Genomic DNA, 21,948 nt, shown 5'->3' on the forward strand with positions numbered 1-21,948 from the left:
AGCTGCACATCGCTCAGTTTAGTCCACTGTGTGTTTTATATCTTAAAAATATAAATTGCATTTTATAAGTAATAAAAAACAGTTGATTACGTATCTTCTGCGCTTTCATGTAACCAGAAAGCGATTACTTATCGTGCAAGTACAGTTTACACGCACAAACAAAGAAAAATTTATTTATTGTTGTTATTTCGTACTCCATGGAATGTTCATCTTGGTCAAAGGCAAGAGTTTCCTATCATTACTGATAAGTGCGACTGTTGTTTATGAATAACAGAAACATGTTTTATGCAAGCTAGACCACGTATTGAAGCTATATTTGATATGTTTTTGTATTGCGTTATTTTAATTTTACTTTTTTTGAGGAAACTAAGTCCTCTAGCGCTGCTTGATAAATCTGTATTGCTTCTTTTAGTTTTGCTACAGCACCCCTCTGTTTACCGTTAAAAACCAACAGTTTTCGAGTAGAAACAGAATTAAACATTGACAATTTCAATTTTGCTATAAGCACTGTTTATTTCCAACTACCAGACAGGAGGGTAACTATGCAGAACATAAATGTTCTGTAGGTTATGCAGCCCTTTAAATATCGTCACTCAGTTCCTAGACGGTTCACCGCTTCCGGTTTCTAAGAGAATCTACTAAGATACTCATCACATACGAACACAAGGCGATCGAAATGAGGTAACGCCCAATAGTTATGCAACACACCTAACATACAAGTAACAAGATTACGATGTTAACTGACCAAGGCTACTAGGGAAACCACCGCAGTCTACTCTTAATTATGATAGCCTAGGGTAGTTTTACAACTCTATTTGGAACTATTCTTGCACTGCAGCTGGTCTTTATTAGGAGTGAAACCAACCCTGAGAGGATTTGCTCTGTATCCTATCAGTGCGAAAAAAAAGTTTGTTTCTTAAACAACACACGTTACCTCTCGACGCAGTCTCCAGCGATTCTCCAGCTTTTTCATGCCATCGGAAAAATAGGTTCTGTCCAACACTGCAAAATACTCGTTGACTGCACCTATCGCTTCTCCATTAGATGAAAATTTCTTCCCAGCAAGACAGTGTTTCAAGCTAGGGAACAGGAAGAAGTCACCTGGTGCTAAGTCTGATGAATGGGGTGGATGAGGAATCAAGCCCAATTCATGCACTTTCGCCATTGTTATCGCTGATGTGTGGGGTGGGTCATTATCCTGCTAAAAGAGCACTTCGGCGTGCGAACCTTGGTCTTTTTTCTATTGTGTCTCACTGTTTAGAGGCACAAAACGCATGGGTGTTTTAAGCGCGTTACTAAATGCAAATAAGTAGGAGGCCGAGTTGATAGGAGCCGAAAGAGTCCAGGTTGCAATAATATGCGGTACGGCACACTGTTCGAGAGGAGGATTATTATTCAAGAAACACATAGTACCATGAAATTACTTATCTTCAGTAGTTTGTAGGACTGCAGCTGCGGCTATGAACTGACAATCTCGTCACATGGAATACCATGAACTAATACAATATATTCTCAGGGACTAAGCCTGATGGGCTTGCTAACAGAACTGGCTGAGGGCCGATTATGAAAGCGCGTGTGCCTAGGTTGAAATCTAGTTAAGAAGTGAACGAGGCACGCTCTAGTTCCGTCGAGCTGCATAGCCCGCTAGAGTGCGCTGTGCTCGGCAGACGACGGGCTGCCAACCTTGTGTTGGCGCGGCGTTGTAGTAGCATCTGTGGCAATGATACTACATTTTCAGCCAATGCAAGTGTCAGACGATCGATCAATGGATAACAGTAGCATCCACTTATGGTTCCGCTTTTTTCCAAGTAGTCTAGGAGTATTATTCCTTGGAAACCGCTAAAGAACAGTCGCCACCACTCTACCAGCTGACAAAATGGTGCTTGTTTCTTCTGCGCACTGTCACCAGCCTTTGTCCACTGTTTTGAGTGCCGTTTTGACTCTAATAATGGATCCAGGTTCAATCAAAAGTCACAAATCGGCGCATAAAGTCTTGCGGATTGTGATTAAACATCGTCAGATATTGACCTGAAATGCTGTGCCCGATACGCTTTTAGCCGACTGTGAGCATTCCTGGCTCCCAACACGCGCACAGATTTTTCACAGCCAATTCTCCGTGTGGGATGTTATGCACTCGCTCAGATGAGATGCCTACAGTCTCAGAAATCTGACGATTTTTTATTCGGCGGTCTTGCATTGCCATATCATGGACTTTCTTCGCTAGTTTATTCTGGACGGACAGAGCGTCCTTCGTGTTCGGTTCTTCGCCGACCACGTTTCAGTTCATTCATCCAAAAGCAAATGGTCTTTAATATGGTGCAGTGTCCGGGGTGAGCTTCACCCAATTCTGTTTTGATTTGTGCGGCAATCCACCATTTCAAATGGAAATGTTTAATAATAGCACGGAACTCTCACATAGTTTCTTTCGCTTCCGTTTTTAAGTTTATACCTCAGCACTACTGATTGTAAATACGCTGTGTAGCTTCTACGGAGGAATGAGTTTCACTTTCGAAAAGGATGAAAATTTTGTCAAATACGTTCATCAAGTTAAGATGGTGTTGTGGTCCGTAGAAAAGCTCTTCTTTACAGAAGTAAGTCAACTGTCAAACAGAAATGGAAGTAGTGACTGGAGCTTTGAAGTATGAAAAACAGAAAAAATAGTCTGCGATGTAAGTTGTGAAACAGTAATGATTTCCTTAGTATGAAGGAGTTCGAATTTTTTCTACTTTCTTACTGTTCTAACTATCGTTTTTGTAAATAATTTATTGAATTATATATTTATTGGCGGTGTTTTGTGCAGATTGATTGACTACACCATTCCGAAACTACATTTTCTGCCACAACGAACAAGACCAATACTTCACTGTGTATCATACAAACAACTGAGCTACCGATTTATTTAGAGAGATAAGAGGATTGACCACCGGTGGTGGGCGACCCCCCACGGTACTCACATAGATACACGAACCTTTCACTAAGTGGATAAATGGGTGTAGCGAGTAGAGTTCCAAAGCTACTTACCGTACACAGCATAAGACAGTTATCTTACACCACTAGTTAGTCTTTGCTTTGTGTGTTTGTGGGGGGGGGGGGGGGGAGGGAGGGAGGGAGAGATTTATCATTTATTAATGAAACTATTTAATTTCTTTTTCTTTTGAAGTGTGTATTTCACGTGTCAAACTTCTATTTTCTTATAAAAAATACATAAATATTTCATTCACCTCACCAATTCACATAGAAAGCACACACACTACTAAAAAATACAATTAGACAGGAACTTTGGCTGAGTCAGCGTCAACCCGTGAGGTTGTGTGGGTCCCGCAGCAAGGCACGCCGCTTCCGGGCTGCGGGTGTGCTGCAGGCGGGGCTCCTCATTCAGTCCGTGTTCTGGTCGGTGGGCACGGCCTCCATAAGCAGCTGCGTGTAGCGGGTCACCTTATCTGCAAAAGTAAAGGAGGCGACGCCAGCCTGTCATCAGCTGTGCAGTTATTTGGCAGGGGCAAACTGCGGCTAAGCTGCTAATGCAACGAAGATACACTCCAGCCACCTCACTTCCTCTCCTGTGAGGCAACAGGAATTTCTGATTATTGAAAACCCATTACGAAAGTGTCCTGGTTTTTTCGCATCGATAACAAACTGCTTACTTGCATACTTGTGGGTCTTGTTCATTTGCAAGGAAGGCTCTGCAGTAAATAGTTGTGTATTTAATGACATTGACCTGCTCCACGTTTCTGCCTATTATTTACTTATGCCTAAAATTGCTTTAGGTGAGTCTACTACAAAAACCTTCGCACCGACCCCTCATGCTCCTCTTCCTCAAGCATCAGCCAGTATCGTGTCAAACAGCGTGAATGACTCCCCTACCGCGGCATTTTAAATGGAACAAGTGAATCAGGACGTGCCTCCTAATCACTCAAAGAAAGAAAGAATGTTTAGAAGAAGAATAAATTGTCATTGTACATAAGGAGTACGTTTTACAATGATCTGACAGTGCCAGAAAATGTACAAGTCGTTGAATTTTTGTTAATAAACTTCAACATGGGTGCCATTTGTTCACGACGTTCCTCTGCTTGATTGCAGTCGCCAAGTGGGGCGTGGCTCTCAAGAATTTCAGTTTTCCTTTCAAACTTAGAACACGGACAGTTGATTTGGGAATATCAGCTGCATCCAGTCTGCTCGGAATACGTTATTGTTGAATGGGCGTGGCAATCGTCTCACCGGTGTGTGCTATTCCGGCCGATTTATTGTTTTACAAACCGTACATTTTTCACCTTACCGACTGGAGTTATCTCAGTACATGTTAATTTTGACTTTCGCAGAACTGCAATTACGGGTTTTAATTCGACATTCTGCATGATGCACTTGGCTTTTTCCTTTACAGACTTACGGTAATTTACCACAAACCAATCTGCAAGCCACAACAGCACCTGGGTTGTTGTTGTTGCGGTCTTCAGTTCAGAGACTGGTTTGATGCAGCTCTCCATGCTTTTAATTTAGCTCCTCGTTACTACTGTCTATTCCCAACACATTTTGTGGACAGTATCCACATATACCACTGACTGTCTTGCAAAATTATATCATTGTACGACACATACAGTTCAGAGGATATGACACCATGAACACAGAGACGCGTGAAAAACTAACTTTTGCTTAAAATGGAGATCTTCTAGGAAATCCTGTGACCTGGCATTCTCATCAGGCATCGTCTCCGATCTTCTCTATGCTTTTGAATGTTTTCATTCATGTTGAAAATATTTGATTCTGTTCTAGTACCTTCATTTCTTATCATGTCATTCCTTGTGCAGCCCTTCGCCTTCTGTAGGGGTCTCGTCTCTGCTGTCTGAATTTTCTTTTCTTTTTTATGGTAACCCAGCTTTCGCTTCCATGGGACACCACAGGAACCGCCATCTCTTCATAGAATTTCATGATTGACTCTTTTTGTAGTTTACAGCCCAATGTTCCGCAAATGGTGGCAATTTTTGATCTGGCTGGATATTTTCCGCGAAATGCTATTATTTTCGTTTTATTACTACAAACTGTCAAGTTTTATTTCTTGTATATTTCGTTCGTCAGGATACTGACCTTTGGAGATCATCTTCATACTTTTGAATGAAAACGATGTCGAGGAGATTGGATGGTTTTTTGTTTCATCCGTCTCAGTTGCACTGAAATAAAATTTATGCTGCAGTGGTTACCGGTTTCGGGTTGACGCGCCGATTCTCAAATCACACACCTTGTTATTAACTGTGACTAGTCGTACAATATGGTGCCAAAAGGGCACAAATAGCTTCTGCAGAGAAAGGTATACTTTCGACAACAAGTTCACACTAATATTATTAGCCTATGCACTTAAAAAAATAAAAGTCTTTTCGTGCTGCCATTTAATTTATTTTTCCCAGACGCGTTCGCCTTTTTCTTGTTCCAACGCATCATCGGTGGAATCTATAACGATACAGTTTTGTCATTTTTACATTATGAAACAGTTCACTTCGCGATATTTTTGTGTAAAAAAGTAATTACTTATGATTTGCTGTGATCTGTGTTTCATCTCATCTGGTCTGGAGTTCGCACTAGCACTTTGTTACCGACATATAAGCACAGTTTTGAATTCCGACCTTTTTCACACTGTTCACCATGTTTCTCCTTATTTTTGTGGTGTACTGCTGTTCTTTTGCCACTCGATATAACGATTTCTTCGGTCACTGTGCTTTTTACAACGTAAATGTTGCAACTCCATTACGTGTTTCCGCCCCTTTGGTGTGTTTACCTACTTGTTGCTAACCTAACGACGTATATGGTTAAAAAGCAACTTATACCCATGATGTTTATCAGAGAGAGAGGGAGCTGAAAGAGAGAGAGAGAGAGAGAGAGAGAGAGAGAGAGAGAGAGAGAGAGAGAGAGAGAGAGTGTGTGTGTGTTTGTTTTCCTTAGTTAATATTATTTCTTTTAACTGATTCCCACCTGTGTTTATTACAAAACGTTAATTTTTGCAATGACTTTTCATTGTCTCTATTAGGAGATAAGATATCCATATTCAGACAATCTTCCATATGCTATCACAGCTCAAACGGTCAATAGCCTTTCGAAGGTCGATGAGTCATATGGGTTTTTACGTTAAACTCTCTGCATTTTTGTGTAATGTTCTTAGTTACAAACACTTCGTCGCTGCATGAACGACCTAGTCTAAATTCATTTTGTTACTCACAAATAATAGGTTCTGCGATAGTCTTCATGTCGTTATTGATTATCTTTGAGTATATGGTTCAAATGGCTCTGAGCACTATGGAACTTAACATCGGAGGTCATCAGTCCCCTAGAACTTAGAACTACTTAAACTCAACTAACTTAAGAACATTACACACATCCATGCCCGAGGCAGGATTCGAACCTGTGACCGTAGCAGTCGCGCGGTTCCGGACTGAAGCGCCTAGAACCGCTCGGCCACCGCGGCCGGCCTTTGAGAATAGTTTGTAGCCAGTGCCACGATGGCTTTTACAGTCATTCCGTTTCCGTTTCTTCAGAAAGAGAGATTACTTCTGATGTATATCAAGCGCCGGGGAACTTTTAGTTTGAAACTTCCTGGCAGATTAAAACTGTGTGCCGGACCGAGACTCGAACTCGGGACCTTTGCCTTTCGCGGGCAAGTGCTCTACCAACTGAGCGACCCAAGCACGACTCACACCCCGTCCTCATAGCTTTACTTCTGCCAGTACCTCGTCTCCTACCTTCCAAACTTCACAGAAGCGCTCCTGCGAACCTTGCAGAACTAGCACTCCTGGAAGAAAGGATAGACTGAAAATTTCATTCTAGTAACTTTTAGTTATCCAGCATTAATTTATTACTTGCAAAAGTTTATCTTGTTATAAGACTCCAGTTTTCCATTTATTCCACCTGCTGCGGTAGCTTTCCCAGACTACACTCATCCAGTGTCTAATAGTGAAACGTTAATTATCTTGCGACAAATTTCACACGTAATTTCAAATCTTTTCCAAATTTTTCTCATTTACAAGCTTAAGGGCAAATATTTAAAACAGCTGAAAACTTTGTTATACATGGCAGTTTCATTCTTTGAAGACTCGGCGCTTTGTTTGTATGTATCTAATACATTAACTACTAATCGTACATAAAATAGTGACGCAGTACGTATCTTTCTGGCTCTTTCATGCAGATGGTGATTTGGCCTGAAAATTGAAAAAACGGAAGAAAACCAATGCACAACAACGACGCTATTGGCACTATTTGACTGTCAAATAAATGCATCCCATGAATTTAATAATACAATTAAGGGAACGAATATTCGGTTTGACGCATCCGCGGAAGAGGTGGCAGCAACTGTTGTTCGCTCAGCAAACGGCTGAAAACGTTTCGCTGCTTTATACACAGAATGTTTATCAAGTGGGGCAAAGCGTCGGATCCCCGATTGTGAGTCCATCGACCTGGGCCGTTAACACGCAAGTTTTCGTGCTAGTAACAGCCCACGCTGTTTTGATATTTTTGGGCGTAAAAATTTCGGCCGCGTGGCGCTGTGCCATAATTATCAGTAATGAATCGATTGTGAGATCCGTAACACAAGCACAATTTCTGTCTCAGATTTCAAACATAAAACTGTAATCGATTAGATCCGAATACTGCAAGTGCTACGAAACCCAACGAGAGTTCGGATTTGACAAATCAACAAGGCAAGTAATTATCTTTATTATTACTGGAAGACGTATTCCCAGTAGCCCAGTCGGATTGACGCTAGATTTTCCGGCGAAATATTTCTACTACTCTTCCTCAGAATCTGTGAGCAATCATCTGTGTAGAGGACAGTGTCTGGAGGTGCTGCAGTCTGGTGGCTGACTCTGTAACCCCGAATGTACATCTACACATTTCCGTGATCATGGCACAAAATTACAGGGACAATTGAGAACGACAGCCATCTGTCAGACAGGGAACTGTGGTTCGAAAATGACTGAGTCGAAAGTTCCTAAGACAGACTGGTTGTGAGGTAACTAACGGCAGAATACAATAACTTACAAATTCTTGTTTATACAGTACAATGCTAGAGGCGCGCCCCGGCCTCGCATGGGTAGCACTAAGTGTCTACGCCTGAATGCCTTTCTGACGTAGTGGCAATGAATCACGTGCGACAAAGGCTCCACATGAATGTGTGTGTGAGCGGAACATGTATCGGGAAGATCCCAACGATAGTTTCTGATAGCCTTCGTATGGAGACAGCAAAACGTGGTAAGGGAATTTATAAAACGTTCAGAAGATACTTAGATGTATATATTCTGCTAATAATAATTTCGAGTGGTTCAGTGGCCTGGTGCACGTCTTTCAATCGGATGCGACTTCAGCTATTTGTGTGTCCCTAATCTAGCCCAATTTATCGTATCATGCAAAGGTGACCAACATTTTAACAAGAACCTCCACATCTCTGAGAGGTGAATGCTAGGTTAAAAGGCAGACTAAAAGAAGTCCGTAGCCCGATCGGGATTTAGTCCCGTGATCTTTCGAGTTCGAGCCTGCAGTTTACTGCAAGACCACCAGGCCCGACATAATATCTCGCCAAGCTTCGCTGCTGTGTGGAGCTGCGGCGGCTGTTTATTGCTTTTCCCGCCAGGTACCGCCTCCTCTGTATGTGACCAGCTCGTACTTCCTATCTTTGCCACTAGATGTCACTCCAAATGTCAATGAGGGGCATTCAGTAAGTAATGAAACACGGTTATTATCTCTGAAAGCAGGTTGATTTTATTCAGAATTCCAATGCACCACATTATTCTCCGCTCTTTTGCTTATAAAACGCTATTTTTCAATATACCTTACGTCACCTTACTCGGAGGGCATGTATGCCTGCATGGTACCACTGTACTGGTCGAAGTCGGAGCCTATGCCTTCCTGCATCAATAATCTCCCAATCATCTACCTACTGCTTCCTACGGAGTGCATCCTTCATTGGACCAAACAGATGGAAGTCTCAACGCGCGAGAACTGGACACACGTCTTTGAGTACCCCAACTGGTGGACGAGTGTATGAGCACTACCAACAGAGACGTTCAGTTGTGCAGCGAGGTGTTTATTATCCGTCGATCACCTCGAATGAGTGTGTCCGAACGTTCCAATATTGCAGCAGTTACAGCTGTGAGCGGCCGGCTGGCACGCGAGAGATCTAACAGATTCACACGACCTTGCTGCGATGATGACAAAAAGCCGGCCGGAATGGACGAGCGGTTCTAGGCGCTACAGTCTGGAACCGCGCGACCGCTACGGTCGCAGGTTCGAATCCTGCCTCGGGCATGGATGTGTGTGATGTCCTTAGGTTAGTTAGGTTTAAGTAGTTGTAAGTTCAAGGGGACTTATGACCTCAGCAGTTGAGTACCATAGTGCTCAGAGCCATTTGAACCATTTTCGATGATGACAAACACCTCACCGTCCTTTTGTTCACTGCCAGATCCCCGCAGACATTCTGCAAGCACGTATGAATATCTGCAACGTTCTTGTTTTCCGCCAAAAGAAGCTCAATGACAGCTCCCTGCTGGTAATATATCTGCATTGCAGACGCCGTTTTGACGGCTACGTGTAGCGTCGCCACCTATGGAATTTCACGAAACTACAAGGGTCACTCCAAAAGAAATGCACACTATTTTTATAAAAATACGGTTTTCATTCTGCATGTGTGAAAGTTTTACAGTGTGTAGATACATCCTTCCCGCTTGTTTTCAAACTTAGTTCAATCTGTTTCCGTGTGTGACGCCGTCACAACATGTCTTCAAGATGGCTGCTACACTTGACGTTCGTCAGAAGCAATGTGCTGTCATAGAATTCCTGTGCTGTGAAAACGAGACAATGGGAAACATCCACAAGAGGTTGAAAAAGGTGTATGGAGATGCTGCTGTCGATTGCAGTACAGTTAGTCGGTGGGCGAGCAGGTTACGGGATGAAAGCGGGCACGGCAATATTGAGGATTGTCCACGCGGCAGGCCTCGTACTGCACACACTCCAGACAATGTGCGGAGAGTTAACGAATTGGTGACTGCTGACAGACGCATCACCGTGAGCGCTACGTTGGCATAGAGGAAGGAAGTGTTTGCAGAATACTGAAAGTGTTGGCGTTAAAAAAGGTTTGCGCCAGGTGGGTTCCCAGGATGTTGACAGTGGCTCACAAGGAAACAAGAAAAACGGTATGCAGCGAACTTTTGGAACAGTACGAGAATGGTGGAGATTAATTTCTTGAAAGAACTGTGACAGGTGATGAAGCATGGCTCAATTCATTTTTCACCAGAAACGAAGAGGGAAACAATGGAGTGGCATCATGCAAATTCACCCAAGAAAAAAAATTCAAAACCATACCTTCTGCTGGAAAAGTTATGGCTACAGTGTTTTTCGATTCCGAAGGACTCTTGCTTGTGGACATCATACCAAGTGGAACCACCATAAATTATGATGCATATGTGACGCCAGTCCGCTGCTTGTGGTCTCGCGGTAGCGTTCTCGCTTCCCGAGCACGGGGTCCAGGGTTCGATTCCAGGCGGGGTCAGGGATTTTTACTGCCTCGAGATGACTGGGCGTTGTTGTGTCGTCTTCATCATCATCATTCATCCCCATTCCGGCCGGAGAAAGGTAATGGCAAACCACCTCCACTAGGACCTTGCCTATTACGACAGTGAGGGTCTCCCACATCGTTCGTCCCCCTACGCTCCGTCACAGAGTATGGGACATCATCATCATGTGACGCCAAGAAGAAACTTCGAGGTCGACTGAATCGTGTTCGCCCACATCGGCAAAAGAAGGTTGTTTTGATGTTGCACGACAAGGCACGGCCACATGACAGTCAAAAAACCGTGGAAGCGATTGCAAAACTCGGATGGACAACACAAACACCCGCCTTACAGTCCACGTGACTATCATCTCTTTGGGAAACTGAAATACTCTGTTCGTGGAACAAGGTTTGAAGATGATGAATCCCTTGTGGACGCTGCCAAACAGTGGCTCTAACAGGTTGGTCCAGAATTTTACCGTGCTGGTATACAGGCGCTGGTTCCACAAACCTTCCGTGTGAATCGATTTATTATTGAAAACTGTATGAAAATCCTTACAGTAGTTCCTGGGGTTAGCCTCAGCACACACAAAGAAACTGCAGCGGGGGCTTTAATTTATAATATGTATAAACAGTCAATGTTATAATTTGATTTATTATGAGGCCGACTCAGCCAGGAAGAGGGCGAGAGTGGAATGGAAGACGGCGGCGAGAGAGTGGTGAGCGGCAGATCGCTCCACATGGACCTGTCAGTTTCAAACGACTGGCGATTACGTGACGTCACGCGGGTTTATCCCATCGCAGCGCACGGCTTTAAGACAATGCTTTTGCGGTGATTACACACAAATTAGTACGACAAATTACGATACGGCAAATGAAAAAGGAGTTTGAGACGAATCAGCAGAGACGCTGATACGATTTAGACGAGTTTTATATCAAAAGATATTAAATAAAGAAATCTGCAATATGTGAAGTTTACTGAATAATTTATAACTTTTGAACCAATGCAGGTACAGAGTAGGGCAAATGCTCATTTTAAAGGTCTCGTCGAAACGCAACGACTGAAGTACTTGCATAATTTGTAGCATTAATATATGACTGGTAAAACACCAGTTTTATTGATTTATTGCTAATGAATAATTGAAACAAATAATACAAAGCAGATATACGAACAGCAAGGCAATATATGATTGTGGGTGGCGTTATACATACTTCAAAATCATTAGTTTGCGTTATCTGTAATTATTATGATGTTATCTTTGTTTATTAATAATTTTTGCATGATTTTACCTATTGTATATAATAATTTTCCCGTTGTATATACATAAATTCTGATCAGCACATCAGAAAGAGGAAATCCGTACGGAAAGTTATTTGGTGGCACAAATGGACAAATACTGTTTTCGCACTCTGCAAAGGTAGTTGCGAAACACTAAAACATTAATTCTGGGCAAGGTATTGCAGCCACAAATATGTGTAATTATGTTCTTCGACTAGAGCTTAAGCTCGCATACAATGGCGCAAACAGAATTAAGATTGCTGTCCCATATAAAGAGTTATGCAAGGATATTGGGATTAATGGAAAGTAGTTACGTGACATAGCTTGGGGAATTTAGGATCGAAGGTATTTTAGCGGCGCCGACACAAAGCTCCAGGACAGATACTGCGCGCCTTTGCCGACGCAGAACCTGATTCTCGACGTGACACTTCGGTGATAGTTTTTGCAGTTCCTTAATTGTTGAACTTAGCCAAATTTCGAGTGTGCAAGCAAACGGAAGATATAGGTTTTCACGACGAGTCCGAACTTAGCATATCTTCGGTTTTAAACACAGTTGGGGATGTGTTTTTCAAGCGTTGTGTCTTTTAGTGACAGTTTTTTTTTCAAGCAAACGGGATTTTGCTGCAAAATCGTAGCTGTGGGTCTCTATTTCCATTTGAGTGCCCCACACTTAGCCGCTGAAGCGCTACTGTGGGACACTTCATTTTTGAACATTCCGAACCGTGTTTTGGGATACCAACGTGACTTACTTTCTGATACGGTCAGGTTGGAGTAACTATTTTCACTACGTTTGGGTGGCTGATCCTGCAACAGTGCCACTAGAATTTAATTGTATGTAAACCAGTCAGGACTTGGAATATTTTCTGGCATCCGACACTTAGGAATTCTAGTGCGTGTCAAGCTAACTACAGTCGGGATTAGGCCGTGTTTTAGCGAACTGATCGATTTGCTAAATATCAATCAATGTTCTTCAGCATTCAACAACTTTTATTAAAATTAATAGCATGTTCAGTATCGCTGTTCGAGGCTCGAGCAATAATTAAAACGGCACGTAACTGCTAGAAGATATCACCAGTGAACTGTATTTAGCTATGAATATAAACTTGTTAATTTTAATGAACTTAACACGTGCGTTTGATTCGTCGTTTGATATCAGCCTCCTAGATTAACATTTGTACTTATCGATCAGCAGCAGCATTTTATTTACGTATTTTAATGGGTGTTACGCGTATGTGCCTGGCGATAGAAAGGGTAGGAGATCATCGCCGATAAAGATGACGAGAGCCAGCGAGCAGACGTATCTGAGACCGCATTCCATTCCGCCGACCGTCGCAAGGGGCACCAAGCTCCAGTTCACTGCAGAAGGTGTGATCTGTACACTAACCTTGTCAGTCCGGAAGGTAAAGGTCTGTACAGCTGCAGTCTCTATCTCCAAATACTTTAAGTGAACGGTTTTGTCAGCCCTAGGCGTTCTAAGCGATTTGGAGTCCTTGTCTAGTAGGCATGGCACCAAACATCGAATGACTGAGAACACAGGTTATTCGGATAGTGACAGGTCGACATACGCCATACGAGAATGTAAGACATATGCGGGGAATTTAAATGCACATCTTTAGTGGAAAGATAGACTTCTCTCACAACACTGTCCGACAAATTTAGGTGTCGGATTGTTGCAGATGTCGCAGCGCTCGTGTATTGTCAGGCACTGTCATGCTGAAGGAGAGGGTACTACAAGTGTCGACGAACTGTTCCAATTCGAAACTCTATTACAGCACACTGTTTCTCACGCAATGGCATAGTTACGTTACATACACGCCACAATTCGGAGCCCTCTAGCGGCATAGGGCTGCAAAAATGTAGACATGATGAACAAATATAGAGAATGTTAGTTGTTGTTGTCGTGGCCTTCAGTCCTGAGATTGATTTGATGCAGCTCTCCATGCTACTCTATCCTGTGCAAGCTACTTCATCTCCCAGTACTTACTGCAACCTACATCCTTCTGAATCTGCTTAGTGTATTCATCTCTTGGTCTCCCTCTACGATTTTTACCCTCCACGCTGCCCTCCAGTACTAAATTGGTGATCCCTTGATGCCTCAGAACATGTCCTACCAACCGATCCCTTCTTCTAGTGAACTTTTGCCACAAACTCCTCTTCTCTCCAATCCTATTCAATACCTCCTCATTAGTTATGTGATCTACCCATCTAACCTTCAGCATTCTTCTGCAGCACCACATTTCGAAAGCTTCTATTCTCTTCTTGTCCAAACTATTTATCGTCCACGTTTCACTTCCATACATGGCTACACTCCATACAAATACTTTCAGAAACGACTTCCTGACACTTAAATCTATACTTGATGTTAACAAATTTCCCTTCTTCAGAAACGCTTTCCTTGCCATTGCCAATCTACATTTTATATCCTCTCTACTTCGACCATCATCAGTTATTTTGCTCCCCAAATAGCAAAACTCCTTTACTACTTTAAGTGTCTCATTTCCTAATCTAATTCCCTCAGCATCACCTGACTTCATTCGACTACATTCCATTATCCTCGTTTTGCTTTTGTGGATGTTCATCTTATATCCTCCTTTCAAGACACTGTCCATTCCGTTCAACTGCTCTTCCAAAACCTTTGCTGTCTCTGACAGAATTACAATGTCATCGGCGTACCTCAAAGTTTTTATTTCTTCTCCCTGGACTTTAATACCTACTCCAAACTTTTCTTTTGTTTCCTTTACTGTTTGCTCAATATACAGATTGAATAACATCGGGAAGAAGCTACAACCCTGTCTCACTCCGTTCCCAACCACTGCTTCCCTTCCATGTCAGTCGACTCTTATAACTGCCATCTGGTTTCTGTACAAATTGTTAATAGTCTTTCGCTCCCTGTATTTTACCCCTGCCACCTTTAGAATTTGAAAGAGCGTATTCCAGTCAACACTGTCAAAAGCTTTCTCTAAGTCTACAAATGCCAGAAACATAGGTTTACCTTTCCTTAATCTAGCTTCTAAGATAAGTCGTAGGGTCAGTATTGCCTCACGTGTTCCAACATTTCTACGGAATCCAAACTGATCTTCCCCGAGGTCGGCTTCTACCAGTTTTTCCATTCGTCTGTAAAAAAATCGCGTTAATATTTTGCAGCCGTGACTTATTAAATTGATAGTTCGGTAATTTTCACATCTGTCAACGCCTGCTTTCTTTGGGATTGGAATTATTATATTCTTCTTGAAGTCTGAGGGTATTTCGCCTGTTTCATACATCTTGCTCACCAGATGGTAGAGTTTTGTCAGGACTGGCTCTCCCACGGCTGTCAGTAGTTCCAATGGAATATTGTCTACTCCCGGGGCCTTGTTTCGACTCAGGTCTTTCAGTGCTCTGTCAAACTCTTCACGCAGTATCATACCTCCCATTTCATCTTCATCTACATCCTCTTGTCTTTCTATAACATTGCCTTCAAGTACATCGCCCTTGTATAGTTCCTCTATATACTCCTTCCACCTTTCTGCTTTCCCTTCTTTGCTTAGAACTGGGTTTCCATCTGAGCTCTTGATGTTCATACAAGTGGTTCTCTTTTCTCCAAATGTCTCTTTAGTTTTCCTGTAGGTAGTATCTATCTTACCCTTAGTGAGATAAGCCTCTACATCCTTACATTTGTCCTCTAGCCATGCCTGCTTAGCCATTTTGCACTTCCTAGCGATCTCATTTTTGAGATGTTTGTATTCCTTTTAGCCTGCTTCATTTACTGCATTTTTATATTTTCTCCTTTCATCAATAAAATTCAATATTTCTTCTGTCACCCAAGGATTTTTACTAGCCCTCGTCTTTTTACCTACTTGATCCTCTGCTGCCTTCACTACTTCATCCCTCAAAGATACCCATTCTTCTTCTACTGTATTTCTTTCCCCCATTCTTGTCAATTGTTCCCTTGTGCTCTCCCTGAAAATCTGTGAAACCTCTCGTTTAGTCAGATTATCCAGGTTCCATCTCCTTAAATTCCAACCTTTTTGCAGTTTCTTCAGTTTTAATCTACAGTTCATAACCAATAGATTGTGGTCAGAGTCCACATCTGCCCCTGGAAATGTCTTACAATTTAAAACCTGGCTCCTGAATCTCTGTCTTACCATTATATAATCTATCCGAGACCTTCCAGTATCTCCAGGCTTCTTCCATGTATACAACCTTCTTTTATGATTCTTGAACCAAGTGTTGGCTAAGATTAAGTTAAGCTCTGGGAAAAATGCTACCAGACGGCTTCCTCTTTCATTTCTTTCCTCCAATCCATATTCATCTACTGTGTTTCCTTTTCTCCCTTTTCCTACTCTCAAATTCCAGTCACCCATGACTATTAAATTTTCGTCTCCCTTCACTATCCGAATAATTTCTTTTATTTCGTCATACATTTCTTCAATTTCTTCGTCATCTGGAGAGCTAGTTGGCATGTAGACTTGTACTACTGTCGTAGGCGTGGGTTTCGTGTCTATCTTGGCCACAATAATGCGTTCACTATGTTGTTTGTAGTATCTTACCCGAGCCCCTACTTTTTTTTCATTATTAAACCTACTCCTGCATTACCCCTATTTGATTTTGTATTTATAGCCCTGTATTCACCTGACCAGAAGTCTTGTTCCTCCTGCCACCGAACTTCACTAATTCCCACTATATCTAACTTTAATTTATCCATTTCCCTTTTTAAATTCTAATCTACCTGCCCGATCAAGGGATCTGACATTCCACGCTCCGATCCGTAGAACGCCAGTTTTCTTTCTCCTGATAACGACGTCCTCTTGAGTAGTCCCCGCCCGGAGATCCGAATGGGGGACTATTTTACCCCCGGAATATTTTACCCAAGAGGACGCCATCATCATTTATCCATACAGTAAAGCTGCGTGCCCTCGGGAATGTTAATAACATTTGTTTTATTTGAAAAGGTTTAAGGGTTTTCACATGAAAAATTCGGAGGCACTACATTTCAGAGAAGTGTTTTAAAGAGACTTGATTTTTAGCGTGCGGACAAGCAAATGGTAATTGAACGGTAATTGGCATTGTTTTGGACCGAGTAGGTAGGAGACAAGATATTATATCCAAGTCTCTTCCAACGGATTAGAGAAACAGGGCTACTGGTACCGCAATACAGCGACCGAACCGTCTATGTATCTTCTAGGTTCCCTGCGTAAACAATACAGCTTGCGTGGAGTCTTCCATCGATGATTTACGCCTGACACGGCATTACGTACTGTGTTGCATGGGAAGGAATACGCAGTCAGCAGCTACAGAACTGTTCACAGAAAAGGCAGGCTTTAGTGCCTGACGTAGGACTACGCATGGTGTTGAGACAATGGATGCTGCAGTGCTTTATTGATGATTACTTTCCGCATCAGATAAATCCTGTTTCAACCAGAGGTGGAATGCTCAACAGTCGCAGTGGGTAAGGACGCGCTGTGGAAAATCTCCTGATGACTGTTCAGTAACACCTGTGTCAAAGATTCCCTGGAACGTGGTTAGGAATAGGCTGTTTCGTTCACCTGGTAAGACTCCACCTGATTACTTCTTGTGAAGTCCTGTGTACAAGACGCCTATCGGGGCTGAAGAGCATCATCTGGTACGGATTCTCACTGGGTCATTGGTATGCATACGACAGAACTTGAAGCGAACTTTTGTCGGCGTAGCAACAGGGAAACGCCACTTTGAACACCTGTTATGCGGAGTTCGTGCTCAAAGAAATATCTTTATCAAAATGTGTGTACCTTGATTTCTATCCGTCAGCAGACGAAGGATAAATATGAAATTTTCTTAGCTTTTTTAACCTTTGACTCCGTCGCTTTTGTATAAGATTCCGTGTCAACCTTTTTAATGGTTTATTCGTGATATAAAACCACTGCGGTCAGACAGATGGAATAAAGTAGCTGCCTTACATAACGCGGCAGCCACGCGGGTTTATGCCGTGTACTGGGAAGCCCGCAAAAGGCCTGAATCAACGACATTCAGCGCTCTGAGGGAAGGGCAGCACGCTGCAGTCCCAGCCGGCAACAGCTGCGTCTCGCTGTTAAAATCTGCTGCAAAGCAGAGTTTCAACAAAGTAACTTTATTCGCATCAGATTTGTGTGTTTGTTTTGAAAGAGTCCAGTTATACTGATTATCTTCCTCGAATACTAATGCTATAGGATTTAACGAAACCAATGTTGTCTTTCTTCCTGTTGCAATCCCAGCAGCAATACGTATCTCAGTTCGTTCTCTCTCTTGTCATGCTTACTTGAGAAGAACTCCAGTTGCCGGAAGTCTAAGTGCGTCGGACAAGTGTCTTGTATATGTTTTCCTTTAGAGATGCACTGAACTTTTCCACAACTCTTCTAGCAAATCTGTCTTTCCTGCACCGTACCTGATGCTGATTTTACATGATCGCCCCATTTCATAAGGCTTCTTAGTACCACTCATAAGTACTTACACGGTGTCCTCAATAATGTCACTACCACTCGTTTAATCGGATACTACTGGATTATCTCTCTGTTACAGCCATTACATCCACACTTAATGTGTCATCCATTACACTAAGTGTAAATTTTGTCCAATTCTTTCTACATTTGCTTACTATCGTCCAACGGCGATACCTTCTAGCAGACAACGGCGTAATCAGAGAACATTCTTACCTTCTAGCAGACAACGGCGTAATCAGAGAACATTCTAAGAGTCCTGCTGATCCTATGTGAAAAATTTTCTATGCTTACTGAAACATTACATCAGCGACAGTCAAATGAAAACGAGGCAAATGGAAAAGGTAAGTACACTGTTTATTATTTCAAAAGCAGTCGCTGTAACTGTTGATACATTTATCCTATTGTGAGACAAGACGGTCAAGGCCTTCGTGGAAAAATGTTTGTAGTTGCCTAATTGTACGCAGGCATGCACCTCTTCGTCCGAAGCAAATGGAGGCCACGAATCTCTCTTCATGGCACCACATGTTGCCAAGGTTGTTTCGACTACGCTGCAAAAGTTTCACTGGGAAGCCCTTACACATCCAGGACACATTCGTGGCCGTCGATTTGCTTCGCACGAAGAAGTCCGTTCCTGGGTACCATCATTGTTCCGTAGACAACCGCAAACGTTCTTCAATGAAGGCACTGACAATTTTGTCTCACAGTGAGATAAATGTATTTATTAACAGTTATGACGATTACTTTTGAAATAATAAACTGTTTACAGCTTACTTTTTTTCCAACTGTCTCGTTTTCATCTGACTGTCCCTTATTGATCCTACTCCACGTCATCGTGGCACGCCAAAAATTACTGTCATTTCTATGAACATTCGCCGTCGAGGATAACGCACTGTGTTCTTCGATGAAACGTGGGCGCTGTCCAACGAGTGTGAGCAACCGATTAACTACTTATTCTAAAAGAGTATCCACGGCTCCTATCATATTCGTCAACGAAGAATGGACTATCTTGGGCGTCACAAGGTGTGCTGAAAATAATAATGGCTGCATGCTATGCCATCTACTGGATTGCTCAGCAAAGCGAAAACTCGTGCTGCTGAATATCCACACAGTGCTTGCGTGTCCTTCCTTAATTATATTAGAGACACTCTTCGTTTCACAGATCTATGGCCAGGAGATACTGCAGGAAATGGAACTTGTCAGAACATAAGAGAACTGGTATACTAATATTCCTCCCACAGATCGTAAGGATGTGGAGAAAATAAAAGATTTTATGCGTTCTTCCATTCACACAGTAAACTTCCTAGAAACGGTTAAATGTCTACATACTGAAGTGCATTACATGATTCCTACCTATTGTAGCCAAAGATTGTCAAAAGAAAATCAGTTTACTAGTCTGTGTCTCTCAGGTAGGATTACTGGTCTGAAGCTGTACGCAAGTCGTTTACTACATAGCATTCGTTCATAGTATCCTAAGAAATTTAACAGATGAGTTAGTCAACAGTACGTATTTTATGCTCCCTTTACAGTGTGCTTTATTAGGAGCTACATATTTTATGGCTGGCGGCAAGTTATTAAAAATGTATGTGTCTGAATAAATTTCATGTCTATGGGCCAAAATGAGTGATATCGTTGCTATGAATGTTATTCTTATTCCTAGTACTGATACCAGGAACCGACATGTTTGTATGAAAAATAAACACTTCTTGTCATTAAAGTCATTTGTTGTTGTTGTTGTTGTTGTCTTCAGTTCTGAGACTGGTTTGATGCAGCTCTCCATGCTACTCTATCCTGTGCAAGCTTAAAGTTATTTAGGAATAAAAATAAAGAGGGACAATAGTTAGTAAGGGTAGTTCTTCGGACAGGCTTATTACACGTTCTGCAATTTACACAAATAATAATAATAGATGTTGCGGGCTTCTGAACTCATACAAGTTTATTCATTTCGCCTTTATCTTCTCGTCGCATATGTCACCTACAGACCGGGCTATTTTAGCTGTACTCCTCTAATTCCTTGGACCCAGGCTTTAACTTTAGCCCAGTGATCCTGCGTTAATGTCCTGTGCTCTTCCTTCCTCGCTGCAATTCCCGTTTGGTCAGTTTTTAGTTGTGGTTTTTGTTGAGAACTAAGGAGTCCTTGGGGTTTCTTCTCGAGCAGAATGCGTTTCAGAATGTCATCTTATGTCATCCCCACTTCTTGCAGCTCTTCATCTACCTAGTTGAATGGCGCCTGCTTCGTTTCCTTTTTGACAAAGCAGCGGAAAGTCCGAGTGTTTGTTGCCAATTTCGTACCTAGCAGCCTCCATTACCTCTGAGTGTGTCGGTGCAGCCTCACTGAACCTGAAAGCCTACAAGCGCCACTCGAAGAGACTCGTTAGCACCTGAAGTAGTAGCATCAGCTGGCTTTCCTTCACGTCTTTAACAGATGTAAAAGTGTTGACTTCGACAAAATATTCTCGGGTTTCTTGTCGTTTCTCAAATAAATATGGAATGATGTTCAATGAAACTGAAATGTTACTCTGCGCTTCCACTCACCGGGATTCTGCTATTAAAGAAGATGTAGGAATTAAAATGTGCGGACAAAACAACAACCGGGACAGAGGATACGGTAAGTGGTGCTTGGAAGCGATCTCTCGGCGCTGTCAGACAGAAATTCGCGGAATTGGTCACGCCCCTAGGGGAGCAGTGTCGTCATTAGCCCGGGCGCTGGCACAATGTACTGATAACATACGCCGACCAGTCACAAGGCGCCTATAGGTTATAAAAGAAACAACAGCAGCGGCAACCACGACAGTCTCCACCACGGCAACAAGAGGACTCAAACGTGCGGAGTTAAACACCAAAGATGACAACAGAATACTGGGAATACCACAAAGTAAAATCATGCACAACTCACCAAAAAGGATAGAAGCCTTCATAGGAGTAGCCGACAGTGTGCGTGCCACGAGTCAGTTGCTCCTGGCGAAGGCAATAGTGAAGATCGCGCTGTTTCACCCAGATTTGATGAAGAAGAAGAAAAAAAAAAAAAAAAAAAAAAAAAAAAAAAAAAAAAAACGAGAATGCCGTTGCGAGAAACTTCGTTCTTACTGTTGACTTAGGTCAGTGACATTTCACACTGTCGAAGGCCAAGGGTGTGAGACTTGGAGCACACGGCACTAACTGGTTTCGCGATTCAGCTACCTTCTGAGGTTTTGTTTATTTGACATCATTATCGTCATCTTGACGTTTTTAATGTGTGTCCCCAACGTTACCTATCACTTATCCAACGACTGGTGACATATATTCTTCCAGTGCAACGAGCGTCGTCGGTTGTAATGAGCACGCCGGCCGCGGTGGCCGAGCGGTTCTACGCGCTTCAGTCCTGAACCGCGCTGCTGCTACGGTCGCAGGTTCGAATCCTACCTCTGGCATGGTTGTGTGTGATGTCATTAGTTTAGTTAGGTTTAAGTAGTTCTAAGTTCTAGGGGGCTGATGACCTCAGAAGTTAAGTCCCACAGTGCTTAGAGCCATTTTGTAATGAGCGACACACACACACACACACACACACACACACACACACACACACACACACACACACACACACACAAATGTTAAGTGAAATGAGCTCCTAAAATGCTGCATCGCACCAGCACCCGCAGAGGGCACTAAAGATAAACATTCAAATTATTGTGCAGTGGACCAGAAACTCAGGCTGACTATCCAATCACTGAGCCAGT

At 42.6% G+C, this 21,948-nt stretch overlaps 1 protein-coding gene across 2 annotated transcripts in view; it reads right to left on the reverse strand.

Annotated features, from left to right (window-relative positions):
- Positions 1 to 3,167: 3,167 nt before the first annotated feature.
- Positions 3,168 to 21,948, reverse strand: part of LOC126481506 (b(0,+)-type amino acid transporter 1-like) — a 438,794-nt gene continuing 420,013 nt past the window's right edge. For both annotated transcript variants that reach the window (XM_050105301.1, XM_050105302.1), the window contains one exon: positions 3,168 to 3,440. In XM_050105301.1, the coding sequence (XP_049961258.1) occupies positions 3,376 to 3,440 (65 nt within the window). In that variant the 3' untranslated portion in view covers positions 3,168 to 3,375. The remainder of the gene's footprint in view (positions 3,441 to 21,948) is intronic.

The sequence above is a fragment of the Schistocerca serialis genome, chromosome 5, assembly GCF_023864345.2.
Source record: "Schistocerca serialis cubense isolate TAMUIC-IGC-003099 chromosome 5, iqSchSeri2.2, whole genome shotgun sequence".
In the NCBI taxonomy this organism is placed as follows: domain Eukaryota; kingdom Metazoa; phylum Arthropoda; class Insecta; order Orthoptera; family Acrididae; genus Schistocerca; species Schistocerca serialis.